Source organism: Mesoplodon bidens (assembly GCF_964165515.1).
Source record: "Mesoplodon bidens genome assembly, chromosome: 14".
NCBI classification, from domain to species: Eukaryota; Metazoa; Chordata; class Mammalia; order Artiodactyla; family Ziphiidae; genus Mesoplodon; species Mesoplodon bidens.
Window position 1 is genome coordinate 66,505,541 of NC_138170.1, and position 26,015 is coordinate 66,531,555.

Below are 26,015 nucleotides of genomic sequence, written 5' to 3' on the forward strand. Positions count from 1 at the left end.
CAAAATCTAAATTATTCACTGAATTTACACTCTTTTAGTAGGTAAGCCACTATCTAAGGATTCATACAGGAATTTAACAATTTAAACATCTGCATCAAGAATGACTGACACGACTCAGGTTTCCTAAAACTCTAATTATGGGATATATACCAAAAAGACTGGAGTGTTTGGAAATGAAAATAGAAATCTCTAAAGGAGTCTATGAGTGATTTTACTTCTGAACAAAATTGATTTTCTATACTAACTCAAGGAAAGAACACAATCTGAAAGAAAATTCTTCTGACAATAGTTTTAATTAGATTTCTAGTTGTTAAAACCTTTTGGTTACCAAAGGGGAAAGGGGGTGGGGGAGGGATAAATTAGGAGTTTGGCATTAGCAGATTCAAACTACTATATATAAATTAGATAAACAACAAGGTTCTACTGTATAACACAGGAAACTATATTCAATATCCTGTAATAAATCACAATGGAAAAGAATATGAAAAAGAATATATATATGTATAACTTAATCACTGCTTTACATCAGAAACTAACACAACATTGTAAATCAACTATACTTCAATTAAAAAAAAAAGAGAGATTTCTAGTTGTTAAAAGTTTATATATTATATCATACCTGAAATGAACACATCAAAGTTTCATCCACACTCATCATTCCACCAGCATTATCAAACTCGCCACAGTAATTTGGGGCTGAAAATAGGGTTACCAATTGTCGCTTAGCAAAGAATTCATATCCATCTTCCACCACCTGGTGAAGGAAAAGTCAAAAGAAAAAACACTTATTTATGTGTTCTTTGAAATTCTCAACCATCAATACTAATTAAGATTAATGTGACAAAGACCTGAAAAAAAACAAAACCCTGTTTTGTTTTGGAAGCTTGATTTTTGTTCCACTTTCTAATTTCCTATTAGTATTACATAGCCACATACTGCAGACTTTACTAAGTTGAGCTTACTGTACACAGATCACGCTACAAAAAATTAGCTGCCTATAGATTACACTTCTATGTGTGTAACTCTTCTTCTTAATGATTTAACATGACTTCTAGAATCTGCTGTCAATTCCTAAGTGAACTAAACAATGTATGTTTCCCAGTCTACAGATTTGAGAGGTATGCAAATGACATGTAAATATTTTCTATTTATTTGTAGTAGGCAAGAATATTTTCTGAAGTCTTCTAGGTATTCTTTGATTAAGCAAAATTATCCTACAATACTTGGAGAAAGCACTTCCACAATTATTTACATTTTTATATAATTCCTACTTTAGTATCAGGTACATGTGCCAGTTGTTATTACCTCACGGTAAAATTTAGATATTAACCTTTTCTGTTAAGACTTTGTCCACTTTATCTACTCCAGCTCAGCATACTGCTTGGCACTCAGTATGTCCTTTCAGTTCTTAGTTTGCTCGTTCATTTGTTTATTTATTCACGTATTTACTAAAAGAACAGGGTTTTTAAAAAAGGAAATAACTGTAGTTTGTGTTGTTTCCCATCATAAATCTCTTAATTTTAGAGACAATAAGTTTGAAAATAAGCAGAACAGGATTTTGGAGGTGTCTAGAAAAAGATCATGCAAACTAAGGTAGTTCAGTAACCTGACTTTTAAAAATCATCACTATTGTGGCTTCCCCGGTGGCGCAGTGGTTGGGAGTCCGCCTGCCGATGCAGGGGACACGGCTTTGTGCCCCGGTCCGGGAGGATCCCGCATGCTGCGGAGTGGCTAGGCCCGTGAGCCATGGACGCTGAGCCTGCGCGTTCGGAGTCTGTGCTCCGCAACGGGAGAGGCCGCAACAGTGAGAGGCCCACGTACCGCAAAAAAAAAAAAAAAAAAATCATCACTATTTCTGAAAAGACAAATGAATAGAGACCTATAGCTGAAAAAACTGATTATCAGTGGATATTTTATTAGGAAACTCAGCAACTCTGCCCTGTTATCTTGTGGAAGACTTATTTTAATTACCTAAACTATAAATACAATGTTCACTGATTAAAAAACAACTATGCCAAAAGCAAAGGATTTGGGGACATAACTTCACTTAATTGAACTAGGAAATTTAATAGAAAAAAAGGCATTTGATATACAACACGTGCAGAAAATGAGAAGCCTGTCATCTTTGTTATCACATAGGATCACATAAAGAAGGTAGTAGTCGTCAAGGGTTATGGGGAGCAAAACCACAGAAAAAAGGGGAGTACTGTAGAATAGCATATAATTAACAAATTTTGCCTTAACAAAGAAATAACAAGGAATCTTTAAATATTATATTTACAAATTTCAAATACTTAAAAAAGTAGCAAAAAAAGATTTTAAAAAATGCTTTTCAATGTATTTTAAATTAGTTATGTTCTAGAGAGCATGAGGACTTGATATATTGTTAAAATAAGCCTTTGTTAATAAACACTAACTACATGTTACAATATGTCAGTAAATTCACAAGGCAATGGATATTCAAAGGCCAACAAGTCACAATTCCCTCCTTAAAGAGTATATAATCTATCGGTAAAGGACAAAAAAACCCCAAATACGCCTAAATTGTACATGTATTTTTTTTAAATGAAAATTCAAATATACACAAAACTAGACAGAGTTCAATAAACTCCCATTTACTCACCAACCTGATTCAATAATTACCAAGACCTTGCTACATTTATTTCATTTATCCACCCCTGCTTTTCTCTGATGTATTTTATTTTTTTAACATCTTTACTGGAGTATAATTGCTTCACAATGGTGTGTTAACTTCTGCTTTATAACAAAATGAATCAGCTATACATATACGTATATCCCCATATCTCTTCCCACCCCTCTATGTGGACACAAAGAACCGAGCTGATCTCCCTGTGCTATGTGGGTGCTTCCCACTAGCTAGCTATTTTACATTTGGTAGTGTATATAATATGTCCATGCCACTCTCTCACTGCTTCCCAGCTTACCCTTCCCTCTCCCCGTGTCCTCAAGTCCATTCTCTATGTCTGCGTCTTGCTGATGTATTTTAAAACAAACCCTAGATATATCATCTTACCCTATATACTTGAGGAGGCATTTCGAAAAATATGGACATCCTTCTTACATAGCAATATGTATTATCACAGAGCTAAAACAATTAACAACGACTCCTTGATATCTAATACCCAGCCTATAATCGAATTTCCCCAATTGTCTTTTTACAGTGTGGTTTGTTCTTATCAAAATCCACAGTTCATTTGATTTTTATCTATAATATGTAACTATCATATTAAAATGGGGTCAAATATTTCTAGAAAGCTTCAGACAAGAACTGAAAAATTTGTTAGTATTGCAGTACACTACAAAAATATATTCCTTTGAAACCTTTCCCCTTAAGAGGGTGAGAAAGGGTTAACTAATCATTAGATTGTTAATTGTGATATCAAGGTATAGGCTTTATCTCTTCTACTGCTTTCCTTGTATAATTAGCTTTCTTGGATCTCAATTTCCTCAAAAATAAAAGGAGTACACCTGGGTGAAGTTAATAAACATCAAAACACCCAAGTTTTGTATTTCATACCTGATGAGCTCGACAAATCAAGTCTAAATCGTGACGATTCAGAAATTTACTGACTACATCAGCTCCAAAAGTGAAGGAAACACCACGATCATTTTCTCCCCAACCTTGCACATCCTTATCTGGGTCAGACCACAGCAAATCACAGAGCAACCCTTTAAAGAATAAAAACACAGCAATGAAAAAACAAAACAAAATTTATAAAATAAAGTATATCTACATCACATTTCTTCTTCTGTCCTCTTACCCTTTAATAATAGTAATAAACACTTGCCCCCTAGTATCCCAGCCTATCAAACTTAGCCATTTTTTGTTAAAGTAACCATGCAAATACAATTGTACCTGACTTAAGGCAGTACTCACCAACCCTTTCCACAGATAGGACGTGTGCATGGCTCACTCTAAAGCATATATTGGAAAAGGTTGTTCGTCTTTTGTCTATAGTTTCTCTGTATGGATAACCAATTGACCCAGCAGCATTTCCTGAATAGTTCATCCTTTCCTTACAGAGCTAACTATCCTGTTTCTGGTACTGTAGTCTATTCCATTAATCTACTTTATTTAACACTGAGCCAATAACACACTAGAGCTTTTAAATAAATCTTTCTATTTTTCTTCAGGATTGTCTTGGTTACTTTTAATCCTTTGTTCTTCCACATATAAACCTCTGAATCAGGCTGTCAAATTCTGTGGACCTAATCGAGATTTCACTGGAACTACATTTGATCTATAGATCAATTTGAGGGAAGAAAACATTTTCTACAAAGGCCTGGAGGATTTAAATAAAGTATATGGAGAAACAAAATCAGATCAGATCCTTGACTTTACAATGTTTTGGGCTTAAAAAAAGAGGTCAGAGCTAAAAATATTTATCTAAGTATCTTCATCTTACTAATAGTAGTGTAAATCTTAGAAGGAACTGAAACCATCTTGGGAATGTAAAGTAAGAAGACCAGTAAATGAACACAGGAATCAAACATTTAATAAGCAGGCAGAGAAGGAATGAGCAAAAAGTATTGGGAAGGAATAGTCAAAACAAAAGGAAGAGATTAGAATAGTAGGATCTCCCGAAAGGGTAAGAATTATCTAGAAGTAGGAAATGGTTACATTTCAAGTACAATGAACAAGCGGATTAGGACAAAAACCTATGCTATTTACAATTAGATTATCAGACCGTAATGAAAGCAATATCTTGATGGTTGAGGGCAAGAGAGAGGGTAAAGTCAAGTTGTAGTGAGATTAAGAAAGGATACTCAGATGGTGATATTTAGTTTTCTAAGAACTACGGTACTAAGGGAAGACTGTTTTAGAATGAGTCAGCTTTAAAGTTTTTCTGGATAATCCATATACCTCATAATATAGCTTATCACGAAAGGAGATCTTCATTTTGAGTCACAGTACAGCCTGTCTTGATAGGGGAAGTATCTAAAACACCCTGTAGAAATCGTGGCAATGCACGCTTAATTTCTATCATTATTTCCTAAACTCCTGTCATGATGTTTTAAGAAATCCACCAGCATACAAAATCCATTGGGATGGTCTCAGTTTAAAAGCTCTTGCTGGTTTCTAAAGCATCAGAAGCTGATTCTTTAAATATACACACACACACACACACACACACACACACACACACACACACACACACACACACACACACACACACACACACACACACACACACACACACACACACACACACACACACACACACACACACACACACACACACACACACACACACACACACACACACACACACACCCCCCCCCCCCCTCTATAGTGCTCATACTTTCCAGTCTGTTTCCACAGAAGCAGCAGTGAGAAGGTCAAGATATTATTCTATAATTTTAATGTGACAATTAAACTAGAATGTAGTTGCTTTTGGAATTATCTGAAAAATGCAACAGCCTACATGCATACAAAATCAAATAACTGTAGCAACAACAATGTGGCGTTCCTTAATCTTAATGGATGGAGACAAGAATCTCAGAGTCAAGGTTCAATGTTTATAATCCAATCCCTAATGAATAAGCAATATAATCATTAGGCTATTATCTCAAAAAACATAATTTATAAATTAAATTTCTAAAGATTACAGAGAATATGAAAGCTCAAAATGACTGTTTTTAGCATCTCGGAAACTTCCCATTAAAATATGATAAACAGAGAAACCTAACGTGCCATCCTTGAAACTGATTTATGTCTGAACTATACCAACAACAGAAACTCTGAAGATGGTTATCACTTGATATTTATATTGTACCTCATTTTAAATAAATACCCTATTATTTAAATACTAGTTTCTATTAGGTTTGGTCAAATATATTCTATAATTACAATCAAAATCTGGAAAAATGCATGTTTTCTTTTTATAATCAATACAAAAACATCGTGTTACTGAAGTAAGTTATGAGACAACTTACTGCAATATGCAATATGTTGGTGGCTTACTGATAATAGAGGATCCATACAACTGTTTATAATGGTTGCTGTATAGTCATGAGTAGCATTCTGAGTGATATCATTACACTTTCAGTATGCTTTAGTACACGGAGCAAAACAGTACAATCACACTTGAAAACAAGCACCAGATGCATGTTATTAACAACCCAATTTAGAGGTTTAGCCATGGTTTACTCAGGCACTGGTTCACAAATTTTTTTTTTTTTTTTTTTTTTGTGGTACGCGGGCCTCTCACTGTTGTGGCCTCTCCCGCTGCGGAGCACAGGCTCCGGACGCGCAGGCTCAGCGGCCATGGCTCACAGGCCCAGCCACTCTGTGGCATGTGGGATCTTCCCGGACCAGGGCACGAACCCGTGTCCCCTGCGTCGGCAGGCGGACTCTCAACCACTGTGCCACCAGGGAAGCCCCACAAGTATTTTTTAATGCTTACTTTTCTATAGTCTTTGGATCTTAAGAGTGGGAAATGAAGTTAGTACCATCCAGCCCAACCCTATTTGATGAATAATCAATTCTCCTTTACAAAATTACCAATAAATAATTCTCTTATCAGTAAGCTAAAAGACCTTTCCACCCCATATATATATGATGTTCCTAATGTATAATAGGATTTCTAGACCCTATGGCACTCTAGGTAATCCTCATTTTAGATATTAAAGTTTGTTGAGAACTGATGAATACAATAGATATATGGTGGGTCTGACTACACAAATAACAACGGGACAATTAATCCAATAATGTAAGTTTTTTTGTTTTTTTGTTTTTTTTTTTTTAAAAAGTCTGGTAGAGGGGCTTCCCTGGTGGCACAGTGGTTGGGAATCCGCCTGCCAATGCAGGGAACATGGGTTCGAGCCCTGGTCCGGGAGGATCCCACATGCTGCGGAGCAGCTGGGCCCATGCGCCACAACTGCTGAGCCTGCGCTCTAAGGCCCGCGCACCTAGAGCCGGTGCTCCAAGACGAGAGAGGCCACCGCAATGAGAGGCCTGTGCCCGGCAATGAAGAGTAGCCCCTGCTCACTGCAACTAAAAAGAAAGCCCATGCACAGCAACGAGGACCCAACGCAGCCAAAAATTTAAATTAAAAATGAATGTCATTCTTTAACACATTATCTGTGAATAAAGCTTTGTAAATTTAAAAAAAAAAAAAAGCCTGGTAGAAACTGAGCGAAAGGGCAATTTTGCTTTTGTTAATGCTTTTAATAGTACGACAGTGTGATATAATAAAAATACTTTTGGTCTTTGTTCCCATTCCTGGCACAAAGCTAAAACCCTTGGAATTTCCTGATGGAAGTGTCTTTTGTTGTTCATAAGGAGCCTCCTTTCCATCACACCTGAGTTTATGCTAATGAGGGGACCTAGGTGGGTTGGGGGGGACCCAGAAACTTCACCATGGGACCCAGTCAGCACAAAGACCAAACACATGGTTAGAGAGTTGGAACTTTCAGCCCTCCCACTCCGTACCCGCCACCTCTGGGGAGGGGTGAGAGTGGAGGGCTAGAAACGAAGTTCTATAAAAACTCCTGAACAACTAGATTTGGGTAGCTTCCAGGTTGGTGAACACGCTGATGCCAAAGGGTGTGGAAGCTGTTCACCTACCAACACGGGGCTCTCCCCATACCTTTGCCCTGTGTATCTCTTCCATGTGGCTGTTCCTGAATTTGTATCCTTTATAATAAACTGGTACATGTCTAAGTAAAGCATCTGAGGAAGTGGTTGTGGGAACCTGTGAATTTGTAGTCTGCCAGGCAGAAGTGTGGTTCTCCTGGAGACCCCACTTGAGGCTGGCATCTGAAGTGGGAGCAGAATTGTGGAATGGAGCCCTTAACCTGTGGGGTCTGGGCTAACTTCAGGGGTTAGTGTCAGAATTGAAATGAACTGCCGGATACCCACATGGTTTTGGAGAATTGGCTGTGGTATGGAAAAACTGCACACACTGGTTGTCAGAAAATGTCACACAGAAAGGTACTGACGTTTTAAGCAAAAGTTGAACTGAGGAAACAACACACTAACTGCATTCAATTCACAGGTCTTCATGGTATTTTATGATATGAACACCGTAATTAGCACATATACCAGTACTCAAATATGAATAATTATCATTTAAAAGCCAATAGAAAAGTCACGGTTAAGTGGCAACTGTACCTAACATTTATTTATAAAATTATATTAGGCTCATTTGTTAATCAACACAGCAATTTATCCTCAGTTGGAACTTATTTGCTTCTGTTTTATTTGCTTTACTGAAAATCTGAAAGTTATTCTCAATGTCTGCATAGTCAATTTTCATATTTTTTTTCACATAAATGTTCACAATTTTCATAACATTAACCACACATCTCTAGAGCCTTCTGTCTCAAGAGCCTTAAGAGCTCTAAAAATTTGAAATATAGACGATACAGAAAATAACAGAAAACTACTAGATAATGTAAAAGAAGGTAATTGTAACCTTGGCTAAGAAAGACTATTTTAATTAAAAAACTTTCGACTAATTTTTAACAACTGTTTGAAGAACATAACCAATGTTGATATGAATAAAGGAATTTAGAAAGACTGGAAGGTAAGGGGACTCAATAGCAGAACTTTCGTGAAAAGTAAGTTTGACAGAACCATATTATGGTTATATATAAAATATAAAACTTCTGTACTTTGGAGTATTAGTGGAAAGTGAAATATTTTGTATTATTCCAAATAATCTGTAGTTAGTTTATTGACTATAAAAAAAGCTCTATTATTTATTACACAATACAATCCTACTTCCATTAAATATAATTAAGTTCAAATATGCCAACATTTTACATTAAATATTGATTAAACTTCTCTATATACTTAACCTGTATCAGGGACATCAGTGGGTCTCATAATTCTCCGAATCTGCTCCATGGATTGCAGGTCTGGGGACAGTCCTATAAATGAAAAAATGACTCATAGTACTGACATCGTAAAAATTTTCACTCAAATAAAAAGCATTTAGTCAAAGTAGATTTACTATGTGAAATTAGAGATACTTCAAGTGTTCCTTTCAATGTTATCTTTAATATATTGGGTTATTAAATAGAATCCCACTCTGATACAACAGAACATTACCATTAGGTCTTCTCCATTTTTCCCTACCAGGGGAATAAAACTTTTCATTTCAAAAGATTTTCTCAAGGAAAAAAAAATCCTACCACTCTTCTGTCTTTCCAATCATTCCCTGCTCTTCATAGGAATGCACGCAATTCCAATCCTTCCTACTAAGAAGTTTTGCCACTTCTTACCACTTAAACATGTTTACTTAAAGTGCTCGCCATGTCCCATTAAGACCTTCCTACATCCCACTCCAACATGCTCAATTTCTTACATAAAAGCATAATTGTTGATCAGAAAGATAAACAAGAAAAAGCACATGAAAATACTTTGAAATCTTTTAAGTAACCTAGTATTTCTCTTTAGTAGACAATTCAAGTATCACCTCACATTCCATATTCAATATTCATATTGCTACATTTCTATTCTTAACTATACTAATGTGCAAGAGCTACAACTTCTTAAATGTTTAGTACCTACTGTAAAATGTTTCAATTAATATAGTAAATTATGTCCTATCAGAGAATAAACAATTACCTCAAGCCTAGATAAGTGCATCTATCTTTTAGCATTTTTCTACCTTAATTCTTCCTGCACACAGATGAAAAACTAATTTTCTTATAGTATTTTCATTAAACTATCTCCCTGTACAAAAACCCAATATGGCTATTAAACCATTCAAAAAACTCCTTTGCTCAGTGTTCAAACCTCCATAATCTGATCCCATCATTCCCCATATATATTTGACATTCTAGTTAGGCCAGTCCTCACACATTCCTTCAGCTAGAAAGACTGTCTCAAGTCCTTTTCACCTCCAAAACCCATGCCTCCATAAATGTTTGCCCAACAATTCTCTACCTTTCCTGACTTTTCATTATAATTATTGTCTCAACAAATACACATAATTAAATTCCTTTCATTACTCAATTCGCTGTTTTGAAAATGTTTTATCAATAGGTTTTATTTTATTTTATTTATTTATTTTTTTTGTGGTATGCGGGCCTCTCACTGTTGTGGCCTCTCCCGTTGCGGAGCACAGGCTCCGGACGCGCAGGCTCAACAGCCATGGCTCACGGGCCCAGCCGCTCCGCGGCATGTGGGATCCTCCCAGACCGGGGCACGAACCCGTGTCCCCTGCATCGGCAGGCGGACTCTCAACCACTGCGCCACCAGGGAAGCCCTATCAATAGGTTTTAAATGCCTCAAGATAGCCAGATCATATACTACCTGTATATTTGCACGGCACCTAGCCAAGTGCTAGACACGTTAGTTTTTCAAATGAACTTTCATATATTCAAGTATATTTAACACGTCATACAGAATAATTTATCATTCTACTAAAGAATTATTTTTAGGACTAAAGCAGACATATTACATAAAGCCTAGAACTCTTGGCATGTGAGAACATTAAACATTTGAGTTTAATATTATATATATGTTATAGTTATATAATATAAATATATATTTATGTAACATAAATATATTTAATATTATATTTGGATTCTGATTAAAAGTATTTAATATAGATGGGAAAATAGTCATGATCCTCTCATTTTTACTGATAGTAGAGGTATCCTTCTGTCAAAACTGAGGCAAAGGAGACATTTTTTCAAGCAAAACTCTGGTTTATCCTCATATGTGAAATTCTTTAAAGACAAGTACTAAATTTGCATTTTCATTATGTAAATAATCACAAATTTCTAGTTATTCAAAGACATTTTAGCCATGTTTAAAACAGTTTTAATCACTTGAGTTTTCAAATAAGCACTGCTTTGTTTTTCCATAGCATCTCAATTATTATAGGCCTTTTCTAAATAATGGAAGAAAAAGAAGAAAAACCCATAAGGCGAATTTACTAGTCTACCTCCATGACAACAGAAGATCTTCTCATCCACAATGGCAGCTATAGGCAGACAGTTGAAACAATCAGTGAAGGTCTTCCACAATTTAATATTAAACCTTCGTTTGCCTATAAAAAGGACAAGCAATAGAATAAATCTAAAACTGTTCTCAGTTATCTAACAGCAACAGATTTATGAATGATTCCAATTTTCTTTGTTTATTTAGCACTTGTTTTTTCTATAATGAGTATGATTTGTATACTTTTAAAAAGCTAGTAAGTATAATAAACATTCAGCACCTTCAGTAAAATTACAAAGACTACAAATATAGTGCCAGGTGTTTTATGAAACAAATCAAACACTTTTGCCTTTCAAGGTCACTATAATATAGCAACTTTGAAACAATCTAATAGACTATTAGTTTACTTTTTCCGTTCAAGATGTTAAATACCTAGCCAAGTAAGTAAGCAGAAGTGAAAAGCGTGCCTCTGGAGACTGTCTGCTTGAACTCTAATGCACTGGTAACACGGCATAAACTTACTGCCAAGAAAGGAGAATTTCCAGGTGCTTAACTGGCATTCACTTCTGAGTAAATTTTTACTTGGCACCATAGTAAGTATAAGTAGAGACACAAAGGCTATAATTTTCCTGGAGTCTAGCATAAAGAGCTACAACAAGCACAATCTCAAGTGCACATTCACCTTTTTGGAGTTACTTGATTTTTCTGAATTTGGCAGTAAGTTGCAACAATTAACCCAAGGGAGGGATAAAAAGACACAAAGCACTAATTTCCTATGCTTTTATGCAATAACCTGCCCCTCAATGAACAAGTATAACTCAAAGTGTTTATAAGCTGCCCTCAACATACATTTCATTTGATGTCACTTCTATCCTTGAGGATATTGAAGTCCATATTTTATCCTTTAATAATATACCTCTATTTCTGATGTAGCTTTAGAAAAGTGGTTGCTGTACTACAATCCACTTCCTGTCTACTGGTCTGATTTAAACAACTGAAACCATAACAGTACACGTTAGAAATAAAAATGCAATATGTAAAATCAAATACAAAATCACTCCCACTAGAATGTAAACTCCATAAGAATAGAGATCATCTCTCTTGAGCACTGCTGCATTCCCAGTATTTAGAATAGTACCTGGCATATAATACATCCTCAAACATTTGTCAAATAAATGATTACATCAATCAAGGAGATAGGGGTTCTAATAGGACTCTACCATAATTAAGGATGGAAAAAAGCAAAAAGAGATTCTAATGGAGAATTCAGCATTAAAAAACAAAATTCAATTTGAAAATCATTGTTAATTGGTTCTAAATTTAATTAACCAAACATGTTCATTCACTCCCATACTCTAACAAAAGCAAAAGACCGAAGTCAAATGTAGTAGGGTAATTCAGTAATTAACACTTGGAAACACTACCACACAACAGCGAATCAGTGATTTCTTACTGATGAAAAAGAGTACAACAAAATAAGAACATCCAGAGTATTCAGTATCCTTATCTCTCTAGTTTTAGAGGCATAGATTAAAATTCTAATAAACTTCAACTTTTAAATAATTTTATAGAACTTCTCAGTATTTTTCGTGACACAGGGTCAATAAGAGTTTCTGTCATATCACAAGAAAGTTGAGAGCTAAAACCTTAATGGAGACTAGAAAACCACAGGCTACTGTCTATGGTGGCCTCTGTGCCACTTGGGTATTTTTACTATATAAACTAATTATAAGAGGGCCTTTCAGCTGAATAAGCTGCAATTAACCTGAAACAACATGACCAAGGAGATCCCCAGGAACCAATTTAATTAATAATATGTTTCCCAGTTTTAGGTTCCTCTTTCATGTAAGGCTCTCTTCTTGGGCTTCTGTTTGATAGACCACATTTTTAAAAACTCTGAGTTGAAGGAAATCTTTTGAAATGGAAAACGATTAGGGAATTTTCCCTTTAATAAGAAATAAGCTTTTCTTTTTACGTACATTCATCATAGAATCCATAAATGCGATTGATGCTAGCACACTCATGGTTTCCTCTTAAGAGAAAGAAGTTCTCGGGATATTTGATTTTATAGGCCAACAGCAAACAAATGGTTTCCAAAGACTGCTTTCCTCTGTCCACATAATCTCCTAAGAAAAGATAGTTGGCTTCTGGGGGGAAACCTCCATATTCAAATAATCGCAGTAAATCTGTATACTGTCCATGAATATCTCCTAAAAATAGAAAAAAAGTTTTAGAAAATTTATGGTTACTGTGGTACGCAGCTTCTATAAAATGATTCTCAATGTTTATACCCTTATGTAATCCTCTTCTCTTGAATGTGGGCCGTAGCTAGTGACTTACTTCTAACAAAGAGGATACAGCAAAAGTGAGATGGGCTTTCACTTCTGAGATTAAGTTACAAAAAACTGTAACTTCCCATCTTGCTTGCACTCTCTCTTGCCTTCTCTCATGCTGGATGATGAAGCCACCTAATGGAGAAGCACATCTGGTAAAGAACTAAAGGAGGCCTTTGGTCAACAACTCATTAGGAACTGAGGTCCTCAGTCCATTGGCCCATAAGGAACTGAATCCTTTCACAATTGAGCCCTGAGACGACTGCAGGCCCAGATGACACCTTAACAGACTGTGAGAGACTCAGACCCAGAGGACCCAGGTAAGCTGTGCCTGAATTCTTAACCCACAGAAACTATGAGATGATAAATTAATGTCATTAAGCCACAAAGTTTTGGGGTAATTTGTTATGCTAGTACAGTTACACTATCTGGTAGTTTAACTTAGGTTCACTTTTTTATACCTAGTAGTGAGGAAACAGCAACTTAGAAATATTTAGTATAAATAACTTCTACTACCTTCAAATTATTTCTGTATTAAAGCATTTTAGAGTATCTTGTTGAGAATATGACTCACTTTAATTTTAAGATGACTTATAATTTGCTTCATTTCCACAAAATTTCAACTACCACCTCTTACAGGTGATACTCTAAGCTAATTAATTTATTCAACATTTACTTAGTTAATATCTCTTAATTGCTACGCACTGTATAAAGGAACACCAAGTACATGACTTAATAAGCCACATAAGAGAAAAAAAGTATTTAAAGAGCACACTATGCATCTGCAGGTTACATGGTGTGAATGTGGATCACTAAAAAACATGCAGGGGAATGAAAAGGTCTGCATATAGCAAATAATCCTTGATTGAACAAAAGCTGATGGTTAAGTTCATAAAAGCTAAGTGACAAATACTAACAGCTACAAGAAGAAAAACTGCGCTATCAAACCAAAAGTCAGTGTAATACATCATTTATACCACTTCCCATGTTATGTGAACTACAGGAAAATGCTTCCTGTGCCAACAGTTTTTCTAGCTTTAACAATGCAATCAAACTGGGACGAAGTGAGAGAGTGGCATGGACTTATATACACTACCAAATGTAAAACAGATAGCTAGTGGGAAGCAGCCGCACAGCACAGAGAGATCAGCTCGGTGCTTTGTGCCAGCTAGAGGGGTGGGATAGGGAGGGTGGGAGGCAGATGCAAGAGGGAGGAGATATGGGGATATATGTATATGTATAGCTGATTCACTTTGTTATACAGCAGAGACTAACACACCACTGTAAAGCAATTATACTCCAATAAAGATGTTAAAAAAAAAATGCAATCACTCAACTAAGGTTAAGTTTAACTAAGGTTAAAGTTTTAGTTTTTGGCCAAAAGCCACTGTAAGACTTGAAAGATCAAATACAAATTGTATAAAGTTATATAATCTTCAAAATAAATTAAAATGATCACATCTAAGTTAGAAAACCGTGGATATTGCTGTACTGACCTCTGAAATTCTATACCTGTTTTTTCTAACCAGTGTACTGGAATGCCCTTTCTCCAGATCCTTGACAACAATGGATATCAATTTTTGACATTTTTTTTTCAATTGGATCAACGTTCCAGATTTATTTTTAAATTGCATTTCACTGATTACTGGTGAGGCTGAGGATCTTATGTTTACTGGCCGTTTGAATTTCTTCTACAATCTGCCCCCACCCCTTAAATTTTATTTTATTACCTTTTTTTGTTTCTAAGAACGCTTTATATAGTGTGAACAGCAATCTCTTAATCTGTTGTATATATAGCAAACATGTTCTTCTTGTCTCTAACATCATTTTATAAAAGTCTCTATTTCTATAATTCAATGTAATAAAACCAGCAATCCTTTTTTTAACATTTTTAGGTGTTTTCTCAGTCATCTTCAATGTAAATATAGGATTCAAAAGAGATTGTTTCCTACTTTACCCATTTACATACCACAAATTTTCAGTGGCGCTTCCAATTCCAAAAGAATAGGCTGGCTGAGAAAGATCTCCCGAGACTTGATACATAAGCCCCGAACTTCTGCTTCAGTCATCTGCACAATCTTTCCTGGACGACATCCTCGTACTGGTAAACAATAAATAAAATGGTCAGTTTTCTAAAATTTATCCATGAAATAATAATTCTTAAAAAGGAGTCATGCCCATATTTTGAAGATCAGAAGAGTCACGTAGGCAGCAAACTACCAGATATCCTGTTGTGTCCTATGGCTGACAGTTAGGTTATTCTATGACCTCTGGCTTTTCTCTGTCTCGACTGTTGTAGTTTCTGACGCTCCTCAAAGCTGCTGCCATGGAAATGCGGTCTTCTTTGTTCTCCAGTGGCCAACTTAAAGCCTCACAGCCCAAGTGCCTAAAACTCATTAATTAATATGGTTCTCAGTAACTTCTGGGATGGAGTGGGGAGGAATGGTCCACGGGTAGTTTCTTATTTGCCCTACTGAACTCAGCAATCATTTCCTCTCATCATTACCTTCTCCACTGGCTCTTTCTCTTTAAATATACTGCTAGCTCCCATTCTATCTCATTTTAAAAAGGAAAACAGAGACTATACTTCTATATACTCCTATCACTTCCCATTTACAATTAAGTCCATGAATTTCTTGCTAAAAATTGCTGATTCCTTTGTCAGGCTGAGAGAGGCTTAAAAAAAAAAGTCATCCCCCACCCCCCGCCGCCAAAAGCCTATTCGTGGATATATTCCATAAGTATAGTAATATGTAAGTAACAAGGAGGAAACAGAGCCAATGTTGAAATGCGTTTTAAGCAAATATGACAGTTAATAAGATCATCCCTGAAATTCAAAACAATTATCAGCAGAACTGCCTTTATTATAGGAACTTAGCATAACTTCTACATTAGTACTAGTTCTCAAACATCAATTACCTACTTCCCATAAACATTTGAATTTTTTTAAGATGAAAAAAAGACATCTAACTTTGTATCTTCCACTAAGTATCTAGAATACTAGCTTAGATTCAATGCTCTGCAATAGGAACAATTCTTAATCTTGGTATGAAATTTTTTTTATTAATTTATTTCGCTGCATTGGGTCTCAGTTTATCAGTCAACTGATAAAAAGGAATAAATCAAGGCCGCCTGTTGACCATCTTTTCACGTGCCCGTTGGCCATCTGTATATCGTCTTTGGAAAAATGTCTATTCAGGTCCTCTGCTCATTTTTTAATTGGGTTTTTTTTTTTGATGTTAAGTTGTATGAGTTCACTTTTATCCATAAAGATATCCAACTGATTTAGCACCGTTTATTGTAAAGATCATCCTTTCTCCACTGAACTGCAGGGCTAACTTGGTAGAAAAATTAGGTGACCATACATGAATGGGTCTGTTTCTAAACACTCTACATAGTCTGTTAACCTGTGTATTTTTACATCAGTACTATGCTATTTTTTTTTTTTAGCTGTGGCATATGGGATCTAGTTTCCTGACCAGGGATTGAACCCAGGCCCCCTGCTTTGGGAGTACGGAGTCTTAGCCACTGACCACCAGGGAAGTCCCAGTACTATGCTATCTTAATTACTATAGTTTTTAATAAAGTCTTGGTATCAGGTAATATAATCATTCTCATTTTGTTAAGATTTCCTGGGCTAATCTAGGTCCTTCTGCATTTCCAAATATGTTTTAAAACTGGCTTGTCCCTTTCACCCCCAACTTGTTTTAACTGGGAATGAATATGTAAGTCTAGGGAGAATTGATATCTTAACAATACCGAGTCTTCCAATCCACGAACATAATATTTCTCCTTTTATTTAGGTTGTCGTTTGTCTCAGCACTGTTTTACAGTTTTCAGTGTGGCAGTCCTGCAAATTTTTCATTAAATTGATGGGAGGTGAGGGGCGCTGCTACTGTAAATGTGTTTTCTTATTTCATTTTCCAATTGTTTAATATTAGCATATAGAAATAACGGATTTTTGAAAACCGACTTTACTTCCTATTCTAACAATTTATACAGTCCTTTGTAGTTTCCAAATATATACAATCATGTCAACTGTGAAAAGCCAGTTCTACCTCTCTTCCAATCTTTACATCTTTTATTTTCCTTCCTCACTGAATTGACTAGGACCTCCAGGACAATGCTGAATAGAAGTGGTGCTAATGGTCTTCCCTGTCTGGTTCCTGAACTGGGAGGGAAAAACACTCAATTATTTCACCATTAAGTATGATAGCTATAATTTTGTACATACTCGACTAGTTTGCTAAGACCTTTTATCATGAAAAGTCTTTAAACTCTGTCGAATATACTATCTCATTTACTGAGATAATCATAATTTCATCCCCTTTATTCTGTTAATATGACTTATACTGATTGTGCTAAACTTGGATTCCTAGAATAAGCCCCACCAAATTATGACATTATCTTTCTTGTATGTTGCAAGATTCAATTTGCTAATATTTTGCTCAGGATATTTGTGGCTATATTCCTGAGAGATAATGGCCAGTAATTTCCTTTCCTTGTTATAAGATTTTGATATTAAGGTTGTGCTAGCTTAAGAAATCAAGTTGGGAAGTGTTACCTCTTTTTTTATTTTCTCTATGAGACTTTATACAATTGGTAAAATTTCTTCTTTAAATGTTTAGGCCACCAGTGAAACCATCTGGGTCTGGAATTTTCTTTTTGAAAAGTATTCCAAGTACAAATTCATTTTCTTTAACAGATACAAGACTATTCGGGTTTTCTATTCCTTGTGTCAGTTTGCCAAGGTTAGTTTTTCATCTAAATTATCAAATTTATTAGCATTAAGTTATTTAGAATCTTATTATGCTTAAAATACATATATTTAAAACTTTTCTCTGAACCATTTGCGAATAGACTGCATACATCATGCTCTTTTACCCCTTAATACATCAGTATTATTCCCTAATAGTATCTCTTACACAGCCACAATACAAGTTATCAGATTCAGGGAATTTAATATTTATACAAATCTTTTTTTTTTTTTTTTTGCATTACGTGGGTTTCTCACTGCTGTGGCCTCTCCCGTTGCGGAGCACAGGCTCTGGACGCACAGGCCCAGCAGCCATGGCTCACGGGCCTAGCCGCTCCGCGGCATGTGGGACCTTCCCGGACCGGGGCACGAACCCGGGTCCCCTGCATCGGCGGGCGGACTCTCAACCACTGCGCCACCAGGGAAGCCCTATACAAATCTTTAATCTGAAGAATGTACTAAAGGGACTTCCCTGGTTGCGCAAATCTGCTTGCCAATGGAGGGGACAAGGGTTCAAGCCCTGGTCCAGAAAGATCCCACATACTGCGGAGCAACTAAGCCCTTGCGCCACAACTACTAAGCCTGCGCTCTAGAGCCCGATAGCCACAACTACTGAGCCCATGTGCCGCAACTACTGAAGCCCATGCACCTAGAGCCTGTGCTCCGCAGCAAGAGAAGCCACCGCAATGAAGCCAGGCAATGAGAAGCGTGCGCACTGCAACAAAGACCCAACGCAGCCAAAAATAAATAAATATATTAAAAAGTTTAAAAATTAAAAAAAAAATAAAGAATGTACTACAATTTTAGTAACTGTCTCCATCATGTCTTTTACAGCATATTCTTCCCCAGTACAGAATTCAATCGAGGATTACATTATTGCATTATTTGTTCAATCGTTTTAGTCTCCTTTAATAGTGGTATATCTCCTATATCTTTCTTGATACTGGCAAATTAAAAATTTTTTTTTACATTATCAGTCTTTCTAGGGAGTTATCAATTTACCAATCTTTTCAAGGATTTCATTTAAAAAAATCATACATCTTTTTATTTGATTTCTGCTTTCTATTTTTATTATATCTTTCCTTCTACCTTTTTTGGTTATAATTTATTCTTCTATTGTCTTGAAATAGTTTACTGTTCAGCTTTTTTTCTAATATATACATTTAAAGCTATATGTATCCCTCTAAGCACTGCTTTTAGCTGTAACTGTAAACGTTTTAACACATATTTTCACTATTATTTAGGTCAATGTATTTTACAACTTTCACTGTTATTTCTTCTTTAGCCAATAAGACGTGAAAGTATTTACATTACTTAATTTCTAAATACCTGAGGATTTTCCAGTTATCTGCTATTGATTTCTAGCTTATCACCAATGAATTCAGAGAACATATCTGAGATCTCTCCTTTCTTTCAAATTTAGGGATTTGCTCTATGGTACAGTATATTTTAGTAAGTGTCCATACATACTTGAAAAGTATGTAATATCCTACAGTTGCTGGGTAAAGCGTTCCATGTGTATCAATTAGGTCAATTTTACTGTGTTGTTTAAATCTTCTAGATCCTTGCTGATTTTTTTTCTTGTTTATTAGTTACTGAAAAAGGTGCATTAATCTACTATGGTTGTAGTTTTGTCTATTTCAAACTTTTGGTTCTATCAACTTTTCCTTTTTGTGTTTTTGACCTATATTATTACATACCTAAAAAACTTAAGATTGTTATATCATCCTGTTGAATTATTCCTTTTAATTGTGCAATGCTCTTCTTTCCCTCTAGCGATTCTTCTTACCTTAGTCTTTTTCTGGCATAAATATATAGCCAACTCAGGTTTCTTTCGGTTAGTATGTGCATAATGTATTTTCCTCATTCTTTTACTTACCCATCTGTGCCCTTAAATTTAAAATATGTCCCTTGTAAACAGTATATGGTTATGTCTTCTGAGCTTTGTCTGGAGTGTTTGCTCCTCTCACATTTACCATAATCACTGGGAAAGTTGAGTTGAAGTACACCATCCTGTCGTTTGTTTCATCTGTTTTTTATTCCTTTCTCTTTTCTTACATTTCTTTGGAGTAATTGCTTATCTTTTATTATTCCATTTTCTCCTCTATTAGCTCTTTAGTTATATATTCTTTTTCTTTTGGCGCTTACTCTAGAGATAACATATGCACTTGACTGATTTACCACTCTCCAGACTTTTGCTCTACAGTTGTCATATATTGCTCCCATATATTTTAAACCCCACAAGTCACAATCATTATTTTAAACAGTCTTAATTTATATTTATACACATTTATCCTTATTGCTATCTTTCATTTCTTTCTGCAGTTCTTTTATCTGCAATCATTTTCTTTCAACATGAACTTTCTTTAGCATTTTTTAGTGCCATCTATTATCAATAAATTTTCTTAGTTTTAGTCTATGTTTTGCCTTCACTTTTGAAGCATACACTCACTAGATTTAGAATTCTAGGTTAGCATTCTTTTTTTTTTCTTTTAGCACTTTAAGAGGTCATTCTATTGATTTCTGGCTTCTGTAGTTTCAGGTGATATATCAACCGTCACTCTTATTATTGTCCTGAAGGAAATGACTTCTTTGGGAGCTTTTAAGATTTTTTTTTTTTTTTTGCAGTATGTGGGCCTCTCACTGTTGTGGCCTCTCCCATTGCGGAGCACAGGCTCTGGACGCGCAGGCCCAACGGCCATGGCTCACGGGCCCAGCCGCTCCGCAGCATGTGGGATCCTCCCGGACTGGGGCAAGAACCCGCGTCCCCTGCATCGGCAGGCGGACTCTCAACCCCTGCGCCACCAGGGAAGCCCAAGATTTTTTTCTTTGATTTTAGGAGTTAAGTCCATGATGGGTCTCAATATGACTTTATTTACATTTTTCCCACTTGGAAGTCATAGAGCTTCTTTTATCTTGTTTTGGTATCTTTCTCAATTTTATAAAATTCTTGGTTAATATATCCTCTATTCCACATCTCTTGCCCTTCTGGGAATCCCATTACACATGTTTTACCATTGTCTTCTGTTGCTTTCTTTCTGTACTTCCCCTCTATTTTTTCTCTCTCAGCACCACATAATTTCTACTCAACTGTTTTTTTCCCCTAGTTTACTATTACTCTATTTTGCTGTTTCTAATTTGCTAGTAAATGCACTACCAAATTCTTAATTTTAGTTAATATATTTTTTTAGTCGTACAGTTTCCAGGTCTGATAAAATTTTTCTTTTCCTCTTTACCTTGAGCATATTAAATCAGTTATCTTCAGGTCTGTGTGATAAGTCTAATATGTGAATTCTGTGGATTTATACCTTTTTCTCCTCTTGATATTTTGGTCCATTAATCCTGTTAGCATTCCTGTAGTATTTCACTGAATGAAATATTTGATTATGGATGAAAAACTGTACTAGTTCTATACGACATCTTCCTCCATGGGGGGCTGCTTCCTTTAGCAGCAGACAGAGTACCAAGGACTCACCCACATTTTTTCTTTTCTTTTCTTTTCTTTCCTTTTTTTTTTGGCTGTGTTGGGTCTTCGTTGCTGCACACGGGCTTTCTCTAGTTGCAGTGAGCGGGGGCTACTCTTTGTTGCGGTGTACGGGCTTCTCATTGCGGTGGCTTCTCTTGTTGCGGAGCATGGGCTTTAGGCATGTAGGCTTCAGTAGTTGTGACACAGTCTTAGCTGCTCCGCAGCACGTGGGATCTTCCTGGACCAGGGCTCGAACCCATGTCCCCTGCATTGGCAGGCAGATTCTTACCACTGTTAAGAATTCTTAACCACTGTGCCACCAGGGAAGCCCCTCACCCACATTTTCTTGAGGGCTGGTCTACTTCATTTTGCCCTCAGTCTTGGAGAGTGGCCATGATGGGGGTCTCAATGGAAAACTCAGGGTATAATATGGCCTCTCTTACTTCATAAAGATTGAACTTCAACTTGTGCCATGCTGGTACTGTGGGGGATGCTGGAATCTCTGCTCATATATCTTTAGCTTCCCAGACACTGTTTTCTTCTGGTTTACTTAGAATCTTCCCTTGCACGTGTGTATCTTAGAAATCAGTGACTTTAGGGGGACCTGACTGCAGATTTTGAGGTTAGAGTCTATGTGATTCTCTCCTCTTTTGGACTTAAGTTTCAACTGCTTTAGTTGCCCCAGACTTCCACCTCTCCTCTTTAGTCCAGTAAGACTGCCACTTTTTATTTGGAGTCCATTCCCCTATGCCTCCAGGAGTGACTGTTGAACACAGTGGTGCTTTCCTTTTCTTAAAGATCAAAACCCTCAAAAATTTCCTGTGTTGGTTGCTCTTCAACAATGGAGTGGCTGCTCAAGTGAAAACAGAGAAGTACACAAAATATGATTACTGGGCACACACTAGAAATTCAGACGCTTATATGAAGAATTTTGAGGAATACCTTGCCAAGGACTAGACACTACTGGCCATAACCCCATATGTTATCTCAGCAAATGAGTCATTCAACTTAGGTGGAAGCATCAAGGTCTCCTGGCTCCTGATAAAATAATCTTTCTGCACAATCATGTTTACACCAGAAAAGGGGGAAAACCCTAAGGCCTGAGGGTCAAATTTGGTCCAATCCCTGTTTCTGTGTGACCTGTGAGTTAAGAGTAACTTTCATACTTTTAAAAATAGTTGGAGGGGGAGGCGGGGGAAGAACAATACTCTGTGACACATAAAAATTATATGAAATTCAAATGTCAGCGTCCATAAGTAAAGTTTTACTGGAACAAAACCACTCTCATTCATTTACGTATTACCTATGGGTACTTTCACGATACAATGGCAGAGTTGAGTAGTTGCCATAGAGACCACATGGGGCACCCTCATGGCTTCGCACTGCTTCCCAGGGTACTAGAAATTGCAGAGATGCAGTTATAACTCAACAGTGTCTACCTTCTGCTGTGCTGCAACATTTTATTTTACTTTTATTACCAGTGCATACTCATCATGTCAAAGGAAGAAAATTGAAATATGAATGTCTAAGGCCTAGTGGAGTGTGGATTATTTTGTTACTAAATTAGATGACTAGGCATTGTATTTATGACATTACAGCTGTGCTAAAAGAATAAAATGTATGTTCACATTAGGAAACTAAGCACTTCATCACAACATTCCCATCTCATAGGAAAGTAACAATCAAAAAAATTTTTTTTAATTGTAAATGGAATCTCATCACAGCAGAATTTCTTCACAAAAATAAAAATGAGACTGCAATGAAAGTAAGCGTCCAACTGGTCCATGTATTAGAAAGCGGGGAAAGCCATTTACTAATGGTGAGTTAATTAAATCATATTTGTTTGGAAAAGCCAAAGAAGTATGTCCTGAGACTATAAACTTGTTTAAGACTATATATTTATTAGTCTTTCCATAAAGACAGTTCTTGAAGGGTTGAGGACACTGGAAGCAACGTCAATAATCAGTTAAAGAAACAAAAATGATTTTGAGTGGTTTCCTTGGCTCTTGATGAGTTCACAGATATTGCCAATACTTAGTTTTTGCTTACTTGAGGAGCCAAAACTCAATTCGAAGTGACTGAAAAGTTAGCCTCTATGAATAGTCTGTGTGGGACAACCACAGGCAAGAATACTTCCGAAGGGACTTCCTTGGTGGCACAGTGGTTAAGAATCCGCCTGCCAATGCAGGGGACATGGGTTCGAGCCCTGGTCTGGGAAGATTCCACATGCCGCGGAGCAACTAAGCCCGTGTGCCACAGCTACTGAGCATGCGCTCTAGAGCCCGCGAGCCACAACTACTGAAGCCCGCGCACCACAGGCACACCACAGCGAAGAGTAGCCCCGGCTCGCCGCAACTAGAGAAAGCCCGCGCGCAGCAAAGGAGACCCAACGCAGCCAAAAATAAATAAAATAAATAAATAAATAAAAAGAATACTTTCAAAGAAGCTAAAGAAACAAACCCAAAACACTGATGGAGGTAAAAATACTCATGGAGCAGGAAAAGACTTAGTTGGACAATTTAATAAAGCTTGTGAAAATTGAAGGTGTTTAAAGCTTACGGTGCAATCACTCAGTGGAAAAATATTTTAATCTATCATACTATTGAACCAGTGGTATCAATGGTGTACTTCATTAGCTCTCATGAACTTAACCATTGTCAGTTACACAAATGTTTGTCAGAAACAAAAGCTGAATATCCTGACTTGCCCTATCACACAGCAGTTCAGTGGTTTAATAGTGATTAAGTTTCATTGTGATTTTTTTGAGGTGAGGGCCAATATTGAAATTTTTCTGAATGAGAATCACCCTCAATCACTACTATCGAGCACTGAGTAGGTTTTATAAATTAGATCTTGCTGCAAACCTGATAATGTTTCTTAATAATTCAACCTAAAATTAAAATGTGAAGAAATACTTATGTGTGAAACATACACTATGCTAAGTCACTTTGACAACTAATGTTGCTTGTAATCACAAGCAAATGTCACGTTGCTTTACACAGTTCCAGGGCTGTCAAATGTTAAAACAAGTGAGATCTTCACTCCCTCACAGATCTGCACTGGACACTATTTTCTAAGCTCAAACCACAGTTCTAACAACATTCTTTAGACCTCAGTGTTAGTGCAAAATAAATCAAAATCCATTTAATTGTGCAGGTGAGGAGCTTCCACCTAACCTCTCACTGGAACTGACTAATGTGCAATGTTATCACATGATAAAAGGCAAATATTGAGAGAACTAATAAAATTCTATAAATACCTTCCAAGTGATGACTAAAATCACTTAACTAAAATCACATGCTTTTGGATTGATAATAGTTTCGGTAGTACCTACCTATCTGTGTTAAGACACCTTCCAAGATGAAATACATAAAATCTCATTATAGATCAGCATTAACAGACGAAACACTTCCAGTTGATTTTGATGATACAGAACCCTAACTCTGAACCTCAATTAAGCAAAATGTTCTCTTCCCCCAAAAGTCCCTTCTTCTCATGATTACAAAAAATTATACTCCATCATTATTTTTCAAATTTCATATTCATGTAAAAATCTTTTCAATGCAGGTTTGTTTTTTAAATTACAAATGGTGTGTGATATATATGTCTGTGTTGTGTGTACACTGAATTTTATCCTTCAATAACCATCTGCTATTTTCTCCAGCAAGTTCTTACTAATAACTGCCTTCTCTAAAACAGAAAGAATGCCAAGGAGAAAAAAAAAACCTAATTCCACTATTACATCTGCCACATGAAATCTTAGTAATCTTCATTAACCTTTAATATTTTAACTTCTACCCTACCAAAAAGATTCACTCAAAGTTACATGCTAATCAACAGCAAAGTTAACATAAATCCAGATTTCCTAAATTTTTTTTCTAAGATGAAACGGCAATTTCTCCATATTTAGTATGAGTCTACTTTAAGCCACAAAAAAGGAAAAAAAGGAAAATTTTTACAGTTGGCTAGAATGGGGAATTTTGGTTTTAAATGAAAGAATTAGGCAACTGCCATAATTTCAATTTATCTTAAGTTTGCCTGCTTAATGTGGTTTGAGCCTACAGATGGCCTTCAGGAGCCCTGTATAAAAACCCAAACTGTAATACTGTGTATGCACATGAACATGTATACTTTTCTGAGAAGTCCAGGGCTTTCATGATTTCTCAGAGGGGTCTGTGTATTGCCGTAAGTTAAAAAATCATTCCAGGTAAACTAGTAAACAAATAGATAATGAAAAAAGAGTAAAGAAGAAAATTGACAGATACAGGGAAGGACTAGACATTTCAGGAACAGAAGAAGGGAGCATCCTAGTCCTGTGGTTCTCACGAGTGTGATCCCCTTTTTCACTGTGTTGACATCTGCATGGTGCAAAAGCAATGGTGATTAAAACACCTTAAAACACCGACGCCTCAGCAGAAACCAAATCAGTGGCACTAAATTGCCACACACAGCGAAACAAAAAAGGTCCATTTTCAATTAAAAATGCCCTTGCCCTTGACTAAGCAGTAAAAACAATCAATTTTCTTACATCGCCACCAA

General features: G+C 36.3%; 1 protein-coding gene across 2 annotated transcripts in view; it reads right to left on the bottom strand.

The window, feature by feature from the left end:
* PPP1CB (protein phosphatase 1 catalytic subunit beta) overlaps positions 1–26,015 on the bottom strand; it is a 37,282-nt gene that overhangs the window by 3,712 nt on the left and 7,555 nt on the right. For both annotated transcript variants that reach the window (XM_081254258.1, XM_081254259.1), the window contains exons 3-8: positions 15,224–15,355; positions 12,901–13,131; positions 10,926–11,030; positions 8,827–8,898; positions 3,539–3,690; positions 620–754 (exon numbers count right to left, since the gene is read on the bottom strand). In XM_081254258.1, the coding sequence (XP_081110384.1) occupies positions 620–754; positions 3,539–3,690; positions 8,827–8,898; positions 10,926–11,030; positions 12,901–13,131; positions 15,224–15,355 (827 nt within the window). The remainder of the gene's footprint in view (positions 1–619; positions 755–3,538; positions 3,691–8,826; positions 8,899–10,925; positions 11,031–12,900; positions 13,132–15,223; positions 15,356–26,015) is intronic.